Raw genomic sequence first — 23,303 nt, forward strand, 5'->3', positions numbered from 1 at the left:
TTTCTTCCATGAACTCATGAAAACTCCTTCAATTCATGGAAACTCCCTAAATTCATCAAATTTCTCAAAATTCATGAATTTTTCATAAAATCATCAAAATATTATAAAATTAAGGAAAAGGCACCACGGGACCGTGGTCACGACCGGTCGACCATTCCTTGACCACGGAGGTCCCACGCCTCCTCATTCCTTATTTTATAATTATTTTTCATCATCTCATGGTGTTTTCCTCAGTTTCGTCGAAACCCTAATTTTGGCATATTTTCTCGAATGGATGCTCAATTGCACGCCAGAAAATATCAAAATTCTCAGGACTGAGACGCGGACGCCTTAGGGACACGAGCATGCTATCTTGACCGACCAAGATCGGATCTTTGGCTCAAGGAAGCCGGTCCCATCAATTTTCACAATTTTGACCTAATTTGCACAATTGCTCGTATTAGGTCCAAAACTCTTCCAAACACTTTGGATTTTCATGAAGTGATCGTCAGGCGGTCACGTGACAACCCAGGACCGGTTTCATAACTCCATGGTCGGTCCCTCGCCTCGTCATAATTAATTAGGTTTTCTCACCTAAGGCTCAGACGAGCATTTTTGAATAAATGATTAAGCCAGCATTTAATCATTCTTCCACCAACAAATCGTCAACTCTTCAGGAGTTCTTCGTATTTGCTCACGTGAGCATATGGAAACTACATGGTTGATCCACGTTCACATGTAGTCGCTCCCCCTTTCGTCCTATGGTTGAAATTCTGACGAACCATGAATTGATCATCAATTGATCAAATTAGGGTTTCTGAATCCAAGGATCATCATTCCATATTCCAACCTTAATAATTTTACGACGACCTCATGGTCATTAATTTTATTAATTATGCTCGGTTCAACGACCAATATTCTAATTAATATTTTTGGTACGCTGCCAATAATCCATCAGATGAGCAACACATGCTCAGACGATAAAATATTCAACAATTCATCACACGAGAAACACTTGCTCAGATGATAAATATTTGCTCAAACCAAGGAATATTGGTTCAACAATCAATATTCAACGATCCATCGAATGAGCAATACTTACTCGCTTCATCGTAAGAACTATACCTATATCTCATGACATGTTCAACTCATGAGTTTCAGAACATCATGTTCGACACTCAGCAACTACATGGACTCATCGTCTCATCAAACCACGAAGTCATCAATTTACTAACAAACCACGAGACGTCAATCGTGTCACTTGGGGGGATATCACTTAGGGTTTTGGTCTGGAGGTCTACGGCACGTGTGTTCAAACACATGATGGAATGTGAGCAAGTCGTGCAATCAGTTGAAGGAATTCACGAGGTAGTGGGTGGAAAATCGACCAAGTCTCCACACGTTGAGCAACTGGTTTCAAACACGATCTCCACTTCCCCACTCCTTGATTACATCAACTGTCACACTTCATGGGATCATGGTGTCTAAAATTCAAGCAATATAAATAAGTCTCTGAATCATGATTGAATCATCAGCATCATCAGTATCATCAATCTCACGTCAAACTGACAACACGAGATCATCAACTCATCAATTGAGCAACTACTCTCAATTGAGCAATTTCAATCATTCATAGCTTATCATATTCAGAATTCATACACCCACAATCTTTGATTACCATTGATTCCACGCATTTCTCAGCTTCCCTCCTACAGATCAACCCATCCTCTATTGTGACCGAATTTACTCTGGAACGGTCATTGTCTTGATTTAGGCCGGAGTACTACAGATTGATCTCTCGAATCTAAAGCACCCCTTTTGCAGCGGTGCATCTGTGTGAGGTTTAACATTTCGCTCGGTTCGAGGAGTCTCCTCCGTACGGTCGTCTCCTCAATTCCTTAAAAACCTGCAAATCGTTTTTTCCCATCTACAAGATTTTTGCGCTATTAAGGGCTCTTTATGAAGCCAAAAATTATACCATCAATCCATTCGGATTTTAACCTTATACCAAGAACATAAAACACATACAAGGATTGCTCGCGAATTTCTCCTATGTGGTGATAATGATTTATCGACATAGTTCACAAAGTCAGGTGGCTGTCTGAGTTAGAGACTCGAATCCTTCAGGGATTTATTACATCCACTACTCATAACAAGATGCAATATGAGTCCTTCAGGGACTACCACGCTAAAATGCATCTATATTAGGAGAATACTTTTCGTTTCACAGAACCAATTCTGGGGGTTCAACATGAAAACCCTCAAGTCGCACTTTACGCGATTATTTTACTCTCTCTGCGCTTCATCTCAAACACCAACCTGTAATTTTCAGGCCTCACAATTTTACGGTGTGAGTCGTATCCGAACTTTTGCGCTTTTTAGAGAGATTCCATCTTCTGCCTTAGTTGAGGGGATCAAATTATATGCCTACCAATCACAATGTTGATGTTCCTCTGCAGAGGGGTAGACAACCACTATTGTAGACAGTAATCGACAATCATATATATACGATTTTGCACATTCAAGAGAATTTCACAAACTGATACCAACGCCACTTCAGGGGAATCATCATCTCCTCATCTTCAATAATGAGTTTCAAACTTAGAGAATGTGGATCATATTCTGATAGTCTCCACGAGCACTATCTGTAGTCTCTCTTCAAGAGCACCACATATTAGGAAAGTGATTGGACTCTCTTTTAAGAGGCATATATGAGGAAGTTATTCAGGCCTCAAGTGTATTTTAGCACACGACTTGGTCATTGCGAGATGCATGATTTAACCTGCTGTGACAACTTCTTGTGTCTGCATCTTCAAGCAAGTGACAAACAATATTTTCCCAGAGCTACTGCAGTTATTTGTTTTAATCATGAGTAATCTCCAACACCTAAATTACATCCAATATCTTGGTGTGAGAAAACAAATGAGATGTTTCACGCCAATTCTAGTGGCAACCATACTTTATTTGATCAGTATAAAAACTTAATCAGATAACCTACTCAATTGTCGATATTGCAAAATTTCATTTGACTGTAATCTCCCCGACTTCAAGAGAGACCTTAAGTTTGTCGACATAGTGCGTGCCATTTTCTGGTGGCGGTTTTTCTCCCCCTGATTAAGGCAGGAATTTTTTTTTAAGGTTATCAACATAGTTCACGCCATCCTCTTGTGGTGACTTTTCTCCCCCTGATTAAAATGGGAGAACCTTAAAGGTGATAAACCTTACTCATGCCAACTTCTAGTGGAAGGTTGTCATGCCAACTTCTGGTGGCATCTTAGTTTTCGTGATCATGGCGGAAATATTACTGTCTCATTTCTGGAAACTTCTGGTCCCATAATTGCCTGATTTTCAAAGGCAAATCTGCTCATGATAGTTTTTGGGTTTTAATTTAACTACACAAAAAGTACCAAAAAACAGCTGCAGACTCGACAAGAGATGAGACATTTCACGCCGTTCCTTTTTGACGGCTTACTTCCTCCCCCTAACGACGGGAATACAGTCTCATCTTCAATAAGACATTACCAGTGTAGGGTTTAAAATGTCTTATGAACTGAAACCAACATATATAGTTCGGTGACGCCATGGACCAAACACGTAAATTTGAAATGTAAGGTTGCTTCCCAAGCCAGTATCGATGGTAAATAGTTGTTCGAGCAATAAACTAAATATGCTTAAACAAAGAACTCAACAATACCATGTTGAGTACGCACATGTGCTATATAGTTCTCGACATAATACCAACTGAAGGCGAAGCATCAAAAGCCTGTCAATTTACCATTAAAATAAATAGACTTAATTGGAAGTGGATACACAACCAGAAGATTTGCACAAACAGTTCGGCAAATATGGCATTACGTGTTAATATATAAGATACCATTCAACGGATGTGTCTATCAATACCACAAAGTATTGAAAACTTGTCCATAGTGTAGGGTGAATAAGTCCTACAAATATCACCAAACCTTATGCATGAATGTTGGTGATTCAACGAGTTACCGTAATGCTTATGTTAATGCCATTTAAATAGATAAATGTCTTAGGGAACAAACAACACAATTTACATCCTTATCTACTAGCAGAAGCTTCAGTTTCTGTAAAGGATGTCTATGAGCATTTTGTATTGTCTACTCATCTTGGTAGAACTTTGGTGTCCATACCGACCATGCCTGAGCATGAAAAATCAAGGTCAAACTTTTGGCTAATGACAATGTGAGATTTTACTTATAGATTTTTTATATGGCACACCCCATAAAAGAGATAGCCTCAAGCTTCTCTAAACGTGCTTCTGGCACAAAAACAAATGAAGTAACAAAATACTCCATAAAAATGCTCATTTATCGTTTAAAGATGGTAATACCAAATATTCTCAAAAACTCAACAGATTCTTTAGGAATCCGGATAATATAATGCATCAATAATGATGACCGTTATACCACCAAAATGATACGCTCTTTCCGGAGCCATCTATCATATTATTCGAACCTGAAATGATATTTTACATTTCGAAAAACCTCTACAAGGTTATAAAAGTGGTTCGAAAATTTGTGTTTGTTGTTCCAATGTCTTTGAGACAAATATCACCATCATCCATATCTTTACTGGATAGATTACTTCTGGAATCCATATCCTTTGGTAAAGATAGACGGGAGAAAAATAGTAGAGACATCAACAAAAACATTTGGTAACCATCGGCTACTTCGGGAACCCAAAATTTTATGGGTTATTCCTGAAATCCAAAAATTTCGACAGATCACTTCTGGAGTCTATTTTATGGATTACTGCTCGAACCCATAAATTTTGGATTATTACAGGAAGGCACAAATATATGTTGGACTGCTTCTGGAGTCGACAACGTCTCATGGATTGCTTCTGAAATCGATTACTTACAAAAATAAGCAAAGAAAATAAACAAAACTTAAAACAAAAGATAAACATCAAAACACATATGGCACTAACACAATATCAACAAATATCCAACTTCGTCACCTTCAGGGTCAACGAAATATTAGTTTACAAGTGCGCAGATGGATAAACTGTTTATGACAAAGTTTCCTAGTTGGTCACTTCAGGGACCGCCGATAGTAACGGCTAGCAGTTTTGTATCGGGTCACTTCTGGGACCAACATGCTAGCGGAGCACACATTTTGCACCCATATTATGCTACACGATGTCCCATCTTCTGGTGGAATTATTTTAAAATTTCTGGAGATTATCAAAGCTGAGAAAATCAAATTTACGCTATCCTTCAAGGATGCGATAATTTCTCGCTTTACTGATATTAAAAACCGTTAGTACCATAATAATATGATAAAAAAAAATTAACAAAGTTCATAGAGTTGCGATACTCACCATCCCATACTTACCAACAATTACTAATTAACATATGTATTCTGCCGATATATATGCGCCTTAGTTAATATAAGATTTAATAGAGATTGAAATCTTAATTTATTATGATACCCTGATCACAATAAAAACAATAAGGTAAGTATCATACTAAAACCATATTAATAAAATCAAGGCAAAGAAAGTTAGGGAAGGAAGAGAATAATCCTGATTGATATGAATATTGACGTTTCATCTCCGTTAATCGATCAAACAGAACCATCATAGCTATTGAACAATTCGTGCTGATAACGTGTTCTGTTTTCATGCTCAATAATTGAGAGATGAATAAAATGACATTAATGGTTCGTATACTAATTTATTGGTGTAACACTAATGAAAGGAGGCTAAAGAAATGTCGGAGAAAGTGGAACTTTGTTCCATTTTATTATCACTTTCATTTCTTGTCGGTCCCAAATTACAAACTCCTTTGTAAGGATATATATAGTTACAAGGTTTAGCTTTGGTGATGCCACCTCATAGTACATGTGTCACGTGATTAAGGGTGGGGAATTACATGCCTATCCTTCAAACGGTCATCTTTATCCAACTTGAATATCGAGTGAAGTCTCGATTGTTCTGCTTGTAGAAATGGTGGGCCACTTAATAACGTCATCTTACATAATAGAGGTTAAATTTTTGGATTACAATATTACATGCAATGCAATAGTTGAGAGCACCAGTAAAAAGGTTAAAATATGCAATAGTTGAGACTTGAGAGCACCAGTAAAAAGGTTAAAATCATGGTTAAAATTTTTCTTTAGCTTTTCGTTAGTCTGTCTGGTAAGTTAACAAACTATATCCGGGTTGGCCGAGTTGGCCAGGAGCCTGACTCTTAAGTACAGTAAAATTTCAATAAATTAATAGCGTTGGGATCAGAAAAAATTATTATTTTAGCGAAGTTATTAATTTATCGAATTAAAATTTAGCTTATCTAAGCCTAGTTGGGACCAGAAAAATCTACTATTTTAGCGAAGTAATTAATTTATCGAGGATTAATTTATCAAAGTTCTATTGTAGGAGTTTAGCTGATCGAGTCTCCGCTTACGATGAAATACTTACCACTCGCCTTCTCTTTTGTTTTAGACTAGAAATAACCCGTGCCGTAACGGCACGACATGAGGTTAACAGAGAGTTCTAATAAATATCTAAAAATAGCTAGTGCCGTAACGACACTGCTTTAAATTGATATCTGATTGGTGTAAAAAAAAAAAATCCGGACTTTCAATCGTGTTCCTTTGCATGATAGTTTTCTATTTTGTTTTAAGCGAAAATAATGTCTATAAACACATTGTGAAATTATTCATACAAATTATCCAAAAGCGAACACAAAATCATTTTAGTAATAGTGTGTATGCATATTTCACTTATGAGTTATGAATAAAAATAAATAAATCTCATTTCTCATTAGGTTCATCATACCACCACTATATCCAATTAATGCATGTATGATATATTATGATTTCATTTAATGTTTCTTTGAATATCTTGAGTTAAGAAGTGATGCAATAATTAAAGATTAATAAATTTGGATTCATGATAAGAGGGGTTTCAGAAATGACGACCGTCGGATGTTTTTCGCTGGGATAAGATTTGGATGGTCGGATATAACGTTTGTCTCTCAAAATGTTATCCGACCGTCCAAGCTCAAAAGCTCTTTCTGTTTTGTATTATAGATACAAGTAGTACAAGTACGTATACCGTCTTTCTTTACTGATATCAGCACCCTCAGTTAATAATTTATTGGTGTTGTAGGTTTTTAGGAAAATAGTTATGTTTCGAACTCTCATTTTTACGTTCAAGATCAACGTAAGTTGTCTCTTTAAGCACTCCACGGAATAGTGGTAAGTTGACCCGGATCTATCCTTAGCTGGTCAACATCCCAGCAATCCAAAGCAAACCATCGTTTTTCTTTAGCCAGAGGTACAAATATTCAGAATCACAATTGAATTTTAATAAACCAAACTGTTTACAGAAAATTACAGCTTTCAAGTTCCAACCCTAATACAGGGCACCAATTTTTATTCCTACAACAATCTAGTAACCCTGTATGAAAGTAACAGACATTATGGTGACAAAACAGCTCCGAGTAAAGCTAAATAATGAAAAAAATTAATAATAGACCTTCTGATTGCAGGCATAAAACCAAAAATAGTCATGTTCTCTACCATTGATGATTTGGATAAGCCTCTCTGTACTTGGAATCTTCACCAACGGTTAACTGCCTTACTGTAGCACGCGTATTTAAAAGTCTCTGTGACAATCTATCTTTTGAGGTTACTTTCTTACGCAGCATAGACGCTAGTGACGGCTTTTTACCCTTTATAGACGATCTTGTAGTCTGATGTTGTGTTTCCCCATCTTGTCCAACAAATGCAGAGCGTGAGGTTGACGCAACTGCAGCATCACGTAGAACAACTTCATTGTGTTCACGCACATTGGCAAGTTTTGCACGGCTCAACAACTTCCTATCAGTCACTCTCTTCTTTACTTCATCTTTCTCTCTTTCCCTTACATTCTTCACTGCCTGTTCTGCTAATTGTCGAGCAATAACCTCTTCAGTTTCCATTTTGGTAATTTCCTTTTCTGCCAATGAAACTTGATTTATTGGGTTTCCTTCAGCATCTCTAGGTATAACGGGTCCATGAAATGGGCATATCTTTAAATCTCTTCTTTGACAGACTCCTCCTTTTCTCAGAGGAGCAAGGCACGGTTGGATATCAACATGCTCTTCCTTGTATACACTTGCTTGAACATTCAACTCCGCAATTTTTTCCGCTGGAATAACCGCATCATAATCTACCCTACCCCAATGACCCTCAAGCTCTAATCCTCTTTGGTTAGCCAAAACATCCCAGTTTGATCCCCAGTTAGACAAGGAAGATCCCCAATTCACCACTGGAGCTTCAGACAGAAGCTTTCTCCTTAGGGGGTTTGACTCAGAGTCTTCACCTTCTCCATCTAACCTCTTGCTGGCATTAGAATCAGTAATCTGTCTAGGGGTTATATTTGACTTTGTAATGACAGCCGACATGCAGGCAGCATCTTTGTTTGCCTTTGCAGGCGTGCTGCTACTTCCATAACCGCATACTTCTACCTTACCCTCCTCCCAGAAATCCTCTTCCTTGTCGTTTTTTGAATCCGTAAGAGCACAACCAGAATTTTCGCATGTCTTTCTCACCGACTTGAGATGATTTTGTAAATCTATGAATTCTCTTAACATGGAATCTCTGAAACTGGTGTCTTCTGGTTCAACTCTAATAAGAACAGATATCCACTCTTGCACCGAAACCAAGTGTTTTGTTATTAGGAGCTTGTACAATTCCCTTAATGCATCAAATATCACCTTATTCTCGCTGGTCTCACGTAGCTTTTCACTTTCTCTCAAGGACTCGAGGCGAATCTCCATTAAGGAGGAGCACCTGAAATCCTCAACCTCATCCTCTTCGGGGGTATCCAGCATGATGTCATCAGCTTCATTCGTACGAAGAATGTCTAGACACTGCCTTATCTCTTCAACAGTTATTTGAATCTCATCCTTAATCGATGAGAGATTTTGACTTAAAGTTTCAAACTTCTTCAACAAAATCTCTTTTGATCTAATCTCTCTTTCCCTTCTCTCTTGCTGTATCCGAGCTGCATTTGCCTGAAGATTAGGAAACTGAAAGTTCAGGGTGTTTTTTAAATAATCAAACCCCAATCGAATTTGTCTGTAATGAAGCCCAAAAGAAGTGTTCCACTTCTCCAGGAACTCAATAGCTTTAGAGCGTAAACGGGTAGCAATAGGTGCAGGAGCAGGAAGTGGCAGATCTCTTCTGAAGCCAATACTCAAACTCAAAAATAGATCAAATTTCACAACAAAGAGAGATCTGAACAGCTTCGACCGCATGAACAATTCGTCAACTATGAAAAGCGCTAAATACCTCACCTGCATAAGCATTCCATAGTAAGATCAACGATTCACAGACTACTTTCAGACTTTCACTTAAATACAAAACATGAAAGAAACTACCATGAGAATGGTGCAAATTTCCAATAACAAAGAATACTCAGGTTCCAATCAAATCACAGCTTCTATAGTGTACGACCGAAAAACACAACCTATTTCATTTTTAACAGAAAATTTCTAGGCAAAATATTATGTCCTACAAAAAAAAAAAAAAATCCAAAATGTGTCGCTAAGCCTTGACTGATAGTTATCACATATCTGCTATGAAACATGATTTCAGAAAAAAAAAAAAAAAAAAAAGAACATTATTTAAAAGTAGATTAAAAAGCTGAATTTCGCTAGGGATGTTCTTAATGACAAAAAAAAAAAAAAAAACACCTGAGAGTGATTTTCTTTCATATTTTCCATTAGGGTTTCAACTGCGAGTTTAATTTCGGAGTCTGAAGAACGAACGACAAATTTAATAGCTTTCACAAGTCGAGGATCGACTTCTGGTTCTACTGAATTTGTTGCTTTCTCTATTAACATTCTCGCTTTACCTGATCGGCCGTCACTGTCTTCTTCCATTGCTCTCCACCTCTCAAATTGTCTTCCCCTTCCCCAAAACCTCTATATGATTGTGATTTTGACCTAATTCTTCGAAAAATTTGAAAAATTCAAAAGGAAAAACAAAACGCACCTTTATATACCCGGTGCAACAATACCCACCCAAAAAGGGCCCAACCGGGTTCGAACCGGTGACCTCTTGATCTGCAGTCAAATGCTCTACCACTGAGCTATGGACCCATTTGTCTCTGAATTCTTTGTTTTCCAAACCTGTTGTTAAGACATGCAACACGTTGTGTATAAGGTTAGATGGTATGGGGACGTGTTGTTACCAATAAAATCTTAAGGAAATGCAACATGTTGTATATGGGGTTGGATGGAGCTGAAGTTAGATTATGGGAAAATTTACGATAAATGAGTTTACCTTTTGTGGTTACTGTTACAACAAAATTTTGTTAGCTTAATCCGCGATAAATTAATAATTTTGCTAAAATAATATTTTTTACGGGATCCAATTTGGGTCAGTATGTTAAATTAATAACCCCGCTAAATTTATATAAGATAATAAGAAATCTAAGTTTTCAATAGGACCCAATTAATATATATATATAAGTTAATAATCAGTATAATAACACTATATCATGAATAGGAGTTCAAAGTTGTTTGTTTCTTGTTCATAATTGTATAATATTGGACTTCATCTCTAATTTTTTATAGTCCCTTGAGAAATTTCAAAGTGATTTTTTTATGTTGTTCTTCTTGTTGTATGAATTTTTGGCATATAATATGCTACATATAACTAGAAAATAAAATTTCTAGATGTTATTTTACGAAAATGATATCCACATTTATTTTTGAAATGAATTGAAATTTAGTATGTTTCGATATATTAATAATTTATTAATTTATCGATAAATTAATATTTCGCTAAATTGATAGAATTCACCAGTCCCAAAAATATTAATTTATAGAAGTTTTATTATATGAAAGTTTTTGGGTTTCATTCTTCTTGGATGGGGTTTTAGTATTTCCACTATTAGTTACCATATTTGATCAATGGCAGTCCTAGTGACTGTCTTTTTTTTTTTACTTACAAAATAAATAAATCAGTCCTAGTGAACTTTTCTTCCCTCATAAAGGATTTAGACATCATGATTTTTTTATCCTATGGTGAGAGGTTTTATCTAGACTATTTGATGAAAGTATACTCGAGGCACCTTGAAAGGTTTTCGAATTACTTCTAGTGCTCTTCTTATTTCTCATAGCTTCATGCCGACGACAACATCATGTTTCTTGAAGCTACTCTCTCAAGAATATTAAGGCTATTTCCAAAATTTTGGAAACATATTGTCATTGGTCTGGTCAGACCATTAATTTTCAGAAGTCCAGTGTTTGCTTTTCGGAAAATTTGCCCAAACGCATATCCATGCATATAACAAGAGGTTTACACATGAAACTTGTCTCTCATCCAGGTAAATATTCGGGTTGCCACATACCTTGGTGTAGACAACATACTAGTCACTTCCTAGATTACTTGGTTAAATTGTCTTCTTTAAACATGTCAAGGAGATATATTCTGATAAATCTGTGATATATCCTTCATTTAATCACCTTATGACCTCATTAGATTACATAAAGGCATTTTTAACTTTATAGACACACTACAAAAACAATTTCTTTGGACAAAGTCTGCATGCCTATAGAGGATGGTAGCTTAGGCATTCGAAACCTAGAATTTCATAATCTACTTTTCCTTGCTAAAACAGCTTGACATATCATTATGCAGTCAATCAATTTAGTAGGCTCTCTGTTCTCTGCCAAGTATACTAGTTCTGATACGTTATGGGATGCTACTTTGCATAAAAACTCTTCTTGGTGTTGGAAGAGTACAATTCGAGGTCGTGAAATTCTTAAAGCCGGTTTAAGGTGGTGTGTGAGAAATGGTGAACAGATAAATGTCTTGGATTAGGCTTGGGTTACTCAAATTCCCATCTGATGCTTGGTTGATGGAGATGTATCTTCTCTACAACATCTTCAGTTAAAGGATCTTATAGATAAATATCTTGGACTTCATGGAGATTCATCATACAACGACTAAGATCTGTACAAGGAACCGTGGAACTTCATCAACAAAAAGGTATGTGGAGACTTGAACTTATCTATCACTCAAAAGTCTATATATTCTATCTCCTACTTCTTATGAGACAAAAGTCGTATGCTATATAGACTAGATCATACACATTTGACATTTCGAGCTGAGCATTCATTGCTTATCTTTTATCTCGAAATCGTGTGTTGGTAAAGCGTTTCGCTTTGATCAAGTTTATCTTCACCTAGTGACGAAAGTCATGAAAAGTTTCAATCACTTTGAGAATTGCTCTGACGTGAATCGGTTTGTGAATAACGGCTACATAGCGTCCTCTGAGAATGTCTCAATGATTGAAATGAGAGTTTAGATTACATAACCATGTATTCCTTGAACTGAAGTTTTCGAACTTTGTTGATCAAGAGAAGTCGGGAGGATTGTGGAATTGGCTTGCCAAGTCCGCGAACCCAGTCCGCCGACTGTCGGAAGTTCTCGACCGAGAATTTCTGTTGGATTATCCAGAACTCGTTTGTGTGCTAAGTCCGCGAACTGGCGTAAGTTCTCTTTCCGAGAATCTCTGCTGAGTTTGAAAAACTCAACCGATTAACTTAAGTCCGCGAACTTGTTTGTGAACTTAAGAGGTTATGATCTAAAGATGTGCTCTGAACATAAAACATTAAATTACTAAGGAATGCTTTATGCAAACCGTGGCTATAATGTTCATGAGCCGATTCAATCGAATCGAATCATCTTTGTTTCAATTGTGTCTTGTGTAGTTACATAAGATCTTGTAGCAATTGAACAACTCTTTAACTAGTTCATTTGAGTCAATTGAACTAGTTATGGTGAAGAAGAACAAGGTTAATATGAAATGCTCATATGGTTAACCTTTTGGGTTACTATGTTGAACCAACATACACGTACACGTTTGGGCATGGTTTTCACAAACCCAATAAACGTATATCTCAAGTGTGTGTGACAAGCTAAGTTTTCGATCTAACAGTTGAGAAATATTATCTTGAATCTAAATCAGGTTTTCATCTAACGGTGAATAAGGATTGTTTTGTACCTTAGGCAAAACCCTGATTTGAAGGCTATATAAAGGAGACATCTAGCATTGTGTAAAACTAGTCCCCACACGTATGTGTGATACTAGTGCGCTCGCTAGAGTCGATTCTCCTTTAACCTTTGGTTTTCTTCTCTAAAACCAGGTTAACGACTTAAAGACTTCATTGGGATTGTGAAGTCAGACTGATACTACTTTTATCGTAGTTGTGTGATCTGATCTTGCATCTTCTATCGTACGAGTACAATCGATTGATTGGCTTGATATCGTGAGAGTTCTCCGATAGGCAAGATAAAGAAGTCACAAACATCTCCGTCTCACTGTTTGTGATTCCTCGACAAACCGCCTGTGTAGTCAGGAAGGATTGCAGAGAGGTAATTGATTAATCTAGGCTGTTCTTCGGGAATATGAGACCGGATTATCAATTGGTTCATGTTCACCTTTATTTTATATCTTAAGACGGAACAAAACCTAGGGTTTATCTGTGGGAGACAGATTTATCCTTTGATAGACTTTTCTATGTGAGACAGATCTGTTTATTATCAAGTCTGTGATTTTGGGTTGCAGCAACTCTTGGTTGTGGGTGATATCAACTAAGGGAATCAAGTGTGTAGTATCCTGCTGGGATCAGAGGCTTAGGAGTACAACTGTACCTTGGATCGGTGGGAGACTGATTGGGGTTCAACTATAGTCCAGTCCGAAGTTAGCTTGGAGTAGGATAGTGTCTGTAGCGGCTTAATACAGTGTGTATTCAATCTGGACTACGTTCCAGGGTTTTTCTGCAATTGCGGTTTCCTCGTTAACAAAATTTCTGGTGTCTGTGTTATTTCTTTTCCGCATTATATTTTATATAATTGAAATAATACAGGTTGTCGTTCGTGATCATCAATTGTAAATCCAACCTTTGGTTGTTGATTGATATTGATTGATCCTTGGACATTGGTACCGTCCAAGTTATTCCTTGTATTTGATAAAGACTCGCTATTATTTTTAGCTTGAGTAAAAAGAAAATCAAGAGAGATATATTAACTCCTTGAGATACTTTTATCTAGATTGAGTCTGAATGTCTAGTTGATTCTCTAGAAAAGTATTTCGGAGTTAGTCCATACAGATTGCTAATCGAAATATTGGGTGGTGTTGTTAGACCCCCGCTTTTTCAATTGGTATCAGAGCAGGCAAACACGGTAAAAAATAAGTTTGTGTTTGTTCGTTCCATATAAATTGCCCTATGGTAAATTTCTTTGGAAAACTTGCTCCTGGCATCTGTAACGCACGCCAGAATTCCTTAAAGATTGTTCAAAGATTGTTATGGTTAAAACCTCTGGGTTCTCATGATAATCTTACTTCATCTAAAAGGGGAGATTTAGATGTTAAGAAGCAATCTGAAGGAAAAAATAAAAGGAAAGAAAAATTGGGAAAACGTTCAATACGCACAAGGATATGGAACCTCACTAGATTAACTCTTGATCTCTATGAGGAATACTATCGTGATGGATCAATTGATAAAGATTTGTTTAAAGCGTTCGAAGGCGTTTTTAAATTCTTAGAAAAACTTAATTTTGTTAAGTCTAAGAATCTTTCCGGAAATGGTGTTGGTCGTGTTAAAACTGTTAATACTGAACAACCCAGATATCGGAAATATCCTTCTTCTAGCCCGAACCAACGAAGGATAGAAAGCTCCAGCTGCCCTGACTATCATCATTATTTTGATTATACTACAGGGACTGTTCACACCTATCAACCAGATGTGTCGCCTGAGAATTCCTCTGCGCATTATGCCTCTTGGTAACAAGACTGGCTTTTCCTCGTTTGTACATATCTTGATGTGGGGCAAGAAATTGCTTGAGTTGTGTACAGTTGTGTTGTTGTTTGGTTAACTTTCTATTAACTTTGTTTTCTTCCACTTTTTGTTGGTTGTTTACCACTTATGTGGAAAGGGATAAGATTTTTCCTTAAGTCTTGTGGATCACGGTTCGTGTACAGCCCAAGTCCATGAATGAGGGATATATATATGTTGGTGGTCCGCGAACCTTCTCCTTTCTCATCTTCCATCTGCGTACGTGAACTAGGGTTTTTGCTTCTCCACCATTAAAGCTTCTTTGAAGAAATCAAAAGGAAGGGTGTTTGAGGTTCTCTTCAAGTAAGTAATCTCCTCTTGTGTATCTCTTTATGATGAATTCTAGAAGCATAAAAGCTCGAAATCCTCTAGCTTGAATCCTCCTTGTGATCAAAATTCTCTTAGAATTAGGTTTGTGAATGATTCTTGTGCTAGAACTTTTGATAGGATTGCTTCCAAAGGTTTTATTCTAGAAAAGAAATTGGAAACCTTTAGTGGATATGAAGAGGATTTAGCTTGCTTCAAAAAGTTCAATCTTGGGAATATCTTTAATGGCCTCGGTGAAGGTTTTGATTCTCTAACAAGGATTTTCTATGCCAACATTCATGATGTTGATTTTAAGAAGATGGAATTCAAATCCATGATAAATAGAGAAAGGTTTCTTGTTAATAGAGAGTTAATTTCAAGGGTCACTAAAATACCGTTGGGCAACGTACGGTTACTTAAACCAAGTGATGAACGTCCTTCATATGATGATATCTCTATTGGAATTTGTGGAAAGAAGGTTGTTTGGAGTCGAGGAAAGTTTCCTACTAATGATCTTAGTATTGCTTTAATGGCGTTTGGAAAACTCGGTATCTCTAATCTTTGTCCCTCCACAATTGAGAATTCTTGATGGAGTTATGAGTTTGCGGAATTGGTCTTCTTCCTTGCATCCGGCAATATAGATCTTGATATTTGTGGCTTTATCATCTTTCAAATGATGACGATGACTTCTCACATCAAGATGTTAGGCTATCCTTGTTTGATTAGCCAAATTTGTCGTGATCGTGGACTTGATTGTATTGGAAATTATCTTGGGGTTCCCAAACTTGTTCGTCCATGTACTTTTTGGCGTATAAGGGAAAATGTTCGCAAGCGACAAAGAGGTACTCCTCTTGATGTTGAAGACCCTACCACCTTGAGGCTTATTCAAAAAGTTTACAAGGGTGTATGCAAGGTAAATGCAAGAGTGAAGTGCTTAAAAGATCAAGTGTCGTTAATTGGAACCAAGTGTCCCGAGCTCAAGGAAGAGTTGGATTCAATTCAAGCTACTTGGAAATTATCCGATGATGAAGGTGATGAGTAATGCATCTTCTTATTTGCCTAGGATGTCTTCTTTTTGGATTAGTTGGAAGAATAACTAGTGCTTCAAATAGTGATGGTTGTGACTACACATAGCTATTTTTGTTTTCATCTTCTTATGTTATTTTTTTTTTTAGGTTTATTGGATTTAAATTCTAAAATATTTGGAGGATGATGTTATTGAAGTATTGATCTTTATGATTTTGTGATACTGCAATTTGTTTATGGGATATGTATTGTTTACGTCCGTGAACTTGAAGGTCCCATATTGTGGTCAAAAGTAAAGTTGTTCATGAATTAGTATTCATATTGATGAAAGGACGAATGGACTTTTGACAATTACAAAATTTATGCCTATGCAATCATGTATTTGATGGAAAATAGGATGATATCTTTTGTTTGACAATGATAAAGTCTATTATATCGTTATGATAGAAAATATAACAGATCCTTGTATGTTATCCACGGTATTTATCTTCATTGATCCATCTTGTTATGTTTTACCGTGAAGGCTCCATTGAGTGTCTTATGTTGAGCACGATACAACTAAGTCGATTATTCTTATTGGCTTGTTGGTTGTTCCATAAGATGTTATATGTCGAGCATTAGGAACTAAATTAATCAACCGGTTTGGTTATTTAGTTTGTACTCCATAAGTTTTCTTTCTTATGTCGAGTACATGTACGGTTAAGGTTGTCATATTCTATGATGAACTTAGTCGGGGTTCCATAAGTTCTCTTATGTTGAGCCCAAAATAATTAAATTGATTACTTCGGTGATTAGTTTGGTTATTTGTATTCCAATTAGATTATTTATAGGTTCTCTTGTAATTAATCTAGTTTAGATTTCATATATTCCACAAATTCTTGTGTTGAGTATATGAACGGCTATACTAATCATGTTCTATTGGTTAATGTAGTCGTATATTCCGTAAGGTTTTCCTTATGTTGAGTATGTGAACGATTAAGTTAGTCATCTCCGTATGATTACCTTAGTCGTAGCTCCGTAAGTTTACTTATGTTGAGCACTTTCAATTAAATTGATCACTTTTGTGGTTTGATTTAGTTGTGTTTTCAATTGAATTAATCATGGATTTACTTGTGATTAATTTGGTTGAGCCTTGGATATAGAAAATCATTCCTATGGTTTTTGGTGTCCAATTAAAAAATCCTACTTTTCCTTCGAAATTAAGGTCGCTCTTGTTGTTCTTTCGGGAATGAAATCAAATGGGGGAGAGTTCTTTTGAACTTGTGCTTAATGGTAATATCTTGCGGGGTGTGCGGCTGTGGAATTTTATAGGGGTTATCTTGTATCTTAAAACTCCTTGATGAATGCATTTAGCTTCGGCTTTATGATTGCATCTAAATTAAGTTGGTATGTATTTTTCTTTTAGTCTATGAAATGTCTCTTGTGGAAATTTCATTCTGATCCCGTTCTTATACCTTTGCCAATTTTATTGACAAAAAGGGGGAGAAATAATGTAGTTCACACTACAAATACATATGGTTTTCAGATCATTGTGTAAGGGGGAGTGGTTTCCATGATTGAGATGGAGTATTAACTAGGGGGAGTGATACATATCACCGTAGTATTATTGTTAAAGTCGTGATACAATTGGACTTTGATATTACATAATAATACTATGACGCTGTATAATAATGATCGAGAATCTCGATTTATCTCATTGTTATAGCTACGGATCTTCAAAAACGGTGACGCTAAACTTACAACCTTTGGGATCATTGGAGTACTTTGAAGGACGAAGATTTCAGGGAACGTTGAAGATTAGACTATGGAATAGGAGCCACTAAAGTTTATCTGTTTTGTATTCCATATGTATTAATAGTTTTATCACTAAAATTGACAAAGGGGGAGATTGTTAGAGCATAGCTCGGTCGACCTCGCATGCGTTGCTATCTCAAGCATGTTTGTCAATGTTAGTATCAAAACTATGAGTCTTGATTTCTAGCCTACATAGATAAGTCTCGGACTAGGATAAAAAAGTGCAGTTGAGCTCAAGGACTTCATGGTGATTCATCATAGAACGACGAAGATCTATACAAGGAACTGTGGAACTTCATCAACAAAAAGGTATGTGGAGACTTGAACTTATCTATCACTCAAAAGTCTATCTATTCTATCTACCACTTCTTATGAGACAAAAGTCGTATGTTATATAGACTAGATCATACACATTTGATATTTCGAGCTGAGCATTCATTGATTATCTTTTATCTCGTAATCGTGTGTTGGTAAAGCGTTTCGCTTTGATCAAGTTTATCTTCACCTAGTGACGAAAGTCATGAAAAGTTTCAATCACTTTGAGAATTGCTCTGACGTGAATCGGTTTGTGAATAACGGCTACATAGCGTCCTCTGAGAATGTCTCAATGATTGAAATGAGAGTGTAGATTATCTAACCATGTAATTCTTGAATCGAAGTTTTCGAACTTTGTTGATCAAGAGAAATCGGGAGGATTGTGGAATTGGCTTGCCAAGTCCGCGAACTGTCGGAAGTTCTCGGCCGAGAATTTCTGCTGGATTTTCCAAAACTCGTTTGTGTGCTAAGTCCGCGAACCTAGTCCGCGAACTGGCGGAAGTTCTCTTTCCGAGAATTTTTGCTGAGTTTGGAAAACTCAACCGATTAACTTAAGTCCGCGAACTTGTTTGTGAACTTAAGAGGTTATGATCTAAAGATGCGCTCTGAACATGAAACATTAAATTACTAAGGAATATTTTATGCAAACCGTGACTATAATGTTCATGAGCCGATTCAATCGAATCGAATCATCTTTGTTTCAATTGCGTCTTGTGTAGTTACATAAGATCTCATAGCAATTGAACAACTCTTTAACTAGTTCATTTGAGTCAATTGAACTAGTTATGGTGAAGAAGAACAAGGTTAATATGAAATGCTCATATGGTTAACCTTTTGGGTTACTATGTTGAACCAACATACACGTACACGTTTGGGCATGGTTTTCACAAACCCAGTAAACATATATCTCAAGTGTGTGTGACAAGCTAAGTTTTCGATCTAACAGTTGAGAAATATTAGCTTGGATCTAAATCAGGTTTTCATCTAACGTTGAATAAGGATTGCTTTGTACCTAAGGCAAAACCCTGATTTGAAGGCTATATAAAGGATACATCTAGCATTGTGCAAAACTAATCCCCACACATCTGTGTGATACTAGTGCGCCCGCTAGAGTCGATTCTCCTTTAACCTTTGGTTTTCTTCTCTAAAACCAGGTTAACGACTTAAAGACTTCATTGGGATTGTGAAGCCAGACCGATACTACTTTTATCGTAGTTGTGTGATATGATCTTGCATCTTCTATCGTACGACTACAATCGATTTATTGGCTTGAGATCGTGAGAGTTCTCTGATAGGAAAGATAAAGAAGTCACAAACATTTTCGTCTCACTGTTTGTGATTCCTCGACAAACCGCCTGTGTAGTCAGGAAGGATTGTAGAGAGGTGATTGATTAGTCTAGGATGTTCTTCGGGAATATAAGACCGGATTATTAATTGGTTCCTGTTCACCTTTATTTTATATCTTAAGACGGAACAAAACCTAGGGTTTATCTGTGGGAGACAGATTTATCCTTTGATAGACTTTTCTATGTGAGACAGATCTGTTTATTATCAAGTCTGTGATTTTGGGTTGCAGCAACTCTTGGTTGTGGATGAGATCAGCTAAGGGAATCAAGTGCGTAGTATCCTTCTGGGATCAGAGGCATAGGAGTACAACTGTACCTTGGATCGGTGGGAGACTGATTGGGGTTCAACTATAGTCCAGTCCGAAGTTAGCTTGGAGTAGGCTAGTGTCTGTAGCGGCTTAATGCAGTGTGTATTCAATCTGGACTACGTCCCGGGGTTTTTCTGCAATTGCGGTTTCCTCGTTAAAAAAATTTCTGGTGTATGTGCTATTTCTTTTCTGCATTATATTTTATATAATTGAAATAATACAGGTTGTCGTTCGTGATCATCAATTGGAAATCCAACCTTTGGTTGTTGATTGATATTGATTGATCCTTGGACATTGGTCTTTGGTACCGTCCAAGTTATTCCTTGTATTTGATAAAGACTCGCTATTGTTTTTAGCTTGAGTAAAAAGAAAATCAAGAGAGAGATATTAACTCCTTGAGATACTTTTATCTAGATTGAGTGTGACTGTCTAGTTGATTCTATAACAAAGTATTTCGGAGTTAGTCCATACAAATTGCTAATCGAAATATTGGGTGGTGGTGTTAGACCCCCGCTTTTTCATCTACACACATCCTATTTGTGATCAACATACATAAACTATCAGTCATTTATTCGTTGAGTGTTCCGTTGTTTTCAGAATATGGGCAAAGTTGGCAGCAGATTCCAAATTTCGAATCTAATCCACCCACATAGATATCGATTGGATTTATACCCACTGCCATTTCTACCCTAAAGACATAAATTTTGTCTCCAACAACTTACTTCCTTTCATCCTTTGGCAAGTTTGTATTTCCAAAAATCTACTTGTTTTCAATCAGATACCTTTTAAACCAGAGTTTGTTTTGCATAAGGATATCAGTAAGGTCAACGAATTTGTTGTTGTTATGAAGAATACCCCTCGTACCACTATCACTACCTATTTTGTTGGCTAGACTTTTCCTTTTGCGGGGTATTCTAAGCTTAATATCGATAGGGAAGCTACTATTAGTCATCTTGAAGATTCTGGAGGAGTTACTCATTCTGACAACGTATCATCTGTCGCAGCTTATGCCAAGCATCTATACCATAACGTCAGCAACATGGCCAAGCTTTGGGCCATCAAAGAAGGTTTGGATTTAGTTATATATATCATTAGGTACTTTAAAGCTCCAGGTTGTTAGTGACTCTATGTACATTGTACAACTTGTGAATGGTCTGTGTGAATCTCTCTAATATTTTGTTAATGTCCTTCAAGACATGCATGCTTTAGCAAATGTATTTCATGATATTCCCTTAACTCATAACTATCGTGAAGGTAATTTTATGCCTGATTTATTGGCCAAAAGGGTTACTACACCTTATTTTGGTCGGGTCTGGGTGTCTAATCCCCCATCTATTTTGGTTTCTCTTTTGGATGATGATGTAAGAGGGATGACTTTCCATCGTGTTGTAAAGCGCAGTTAGTTTTTGTTATAACATAACTTTTACCAAGAAAAACAATGTGACATGTTGTGTCGTACTATCACTTTTATATTTTATTTTCTAATATAGAATTTTTAATGTAAAACAATTAAGTTATTTATTTTCTAATATAAATTTTTTAGTGTAGAATAATTAAGCTACTAAATATATTACTTAAAACACTAATGCTATTAATGAGATCAAGTAATAATGAAAAAATGGAATGGGAAAGTAAGAGAGAATTTCTATTAGCTTTAGGGTAATTCCTATGGGATGGTATTTTGATCCCACTATGGACTCAACAAAAGACAAAAATAGATGGAAAACCCGCAAATTTATTGGCTTGATTATTGCGGTCAATAAAGAATTGTGTGCCACTTGTCCATAGCCGCACGGTTGAAAATGATCCGCCAGCGGATCAACTACACCCACGTGGAATCCTTACCCTTAGTCTTTCAGAATCATTATTTATTATATTATCAATATTCAATCTGAAAGGGAATTTTTAAGTCTAAAATAAAAAATCTTCACAAGTCTCAACGAACCCTTTCTTACCATTGTAAAAATATAATCAATTTTTTGGCGCCGTTTCCGGGAACTTGTCTTTAGGTTTGGGGTTTTTAGATTTATTTTTAGGTTTTATTGTTATTATTTTGTTCTATTTTACGTTTCTTTGGTATAGCATTTCGCTAAGGTTTGGATTTTGGATCGAAAAGAAATAAAGCCAAATAATTTGGTGATTAAAGATTTGGAGCCAAAGCTAAAAGAACGGATAAAAGACAAAGATTTTTTAGCTTTAACTAGATTTTATTTTTAGATTTTTAGATTTTATTTCTTTTTATTTTCAAAAACTGTAATTAGGGTTTTATTGTTATAATCTTTTATTTTTGAACTCTTTTGAACTTTATTTTTGGACATTATTTTTATTTTTAAACCCTAAGAAATGGTATATTAAATATAAATTGCACAGGAAAGGACCACAATAGTGATACTGTCTCGGCCCTCAGATTCATATACTGACATAGGAGTATGTGGCCCGGGTCGGCTTCAGCGGTTCATCTCCCGTCTGGAAAGGGAGGTAAGTTTTTCTAAACACCCGTGAATCCCCTGTCAGCGGGTTTAGTGGATGCCTTTGTTTGCATATATGTTGAGCATTCGAATACGGTTTAATTTCTGGTAAAGGGCAAGGCCTTGCCAATACAAGATAAGGACTCGGCTTCCATCACCGTTTGCTTCTTGCCCGCTTTAGGTACACATAACCTACACGAACCTATGCCTTAAAAGTTTGACTAGAAAGAGACCGACAGGGTAACGAGCTTGTATTAAAGTCTTTCAAAAGACGTATTGGTTTCTCTATTAAGCTTAAATCGAAGTTCGTGATGACTACTATAAGTTGAGCGAGCCACCTTGTAACCCGAGGAAGCGTTACCAAATGGGAAGGGGTATTCAAGCTCCTTTGAGGTTCTCCTGTTTCAGTTTACTTTAATTCAGATCGTTCTAGAGAGGTTTGTTGAAATTGTAACGAATCGTATTTCGAAAGAATATAAACTGGTCTAGAAACAATTTAAGTGGAGCCATCATGCTTTTTGTTTGCTAGACTCAATAGGCTTGTTTTGGCCGAGTCAATTTTGTTCGTGCCTGTGTAGAATTTCCTTTTAGTTATGATGTCGAACTGGTATTATAATAGACAATACAAAGAATATCCAACTGGGTTTCAAAGTGGACAATATTCATATTATAACCATAGTGTGAATAGTGGTTGGGAACACCAACCTTTTGAAGGTTATGGCTCATACCGTGGTGATCCCAATTACTATTTGCATGCACACGGGTCATACGAGAAAGAAAATAAGGAAGATTATAGTACTAGTTCCTCGTCTTTAGACGATTTAATTAAACAGTTGAAAACTAGTCCTTATTATGATCCTTTTACTCTTGTTCCTTCTCTAGAAAAGTCACT

The 23,303-nt window shown here is 36.5% G+C and overlaps 1 protein-coding gene and 1 non-coding gene across 2 annotated transcripts; both read right to left on the reverse strand.

Annotated features, from left to right (window-relative positions):
• Positions 1-7,294: 7,294 nt before the first annotated feature.
• LOC113299008 (UV-stimulated scaffold protein A homolog) lies at positions 7,295-9,943 on the reverse strand. The gene is made up of 2 exons (XM_026547933.1): positions 9,692-9,943; positions 7,295-9,292 (listed from the first exon to the last, which is right to left on the reverse strand). Exons 1-2 carry the CDS (start codon positions 9,878-9,880, stop codon positions 7,529-7,531), a joined length of 1,953 nt encoding a protein of 650 aa, XP_026403718.1. The 5' UTR covers positions 9,881-9,943; the 3' UTR covers positions 7,295-7,528.
• An 84-nt stretch (positions 9,944-10,027) lies between these two features.
• Positions 10,028-10,099, reverse strand: TRNAC-GCA. Its single transcript has one exon. It is a non-coding gene; the product is annotated as a tRNA-Cys (tRNA).
• Between the last annotated feature and the right edge of the window lie 13,204 nt (positions 10,100-23,303).

Source organism: Papaver somniferum, chromosome 7, assembly GCF_003573695.1.
Source record: "Papaver somniferum cultivar HN1 chromosome 7, ASM357369v1, whole genome shotgun sequence".
Taxonomy (NCBI): Eukaryota; Viridiplantae; Streptophyta; class Magnoliopsida; order Ranunculales; family Papaveraceae; genus Papaver; species Papaver somniferum.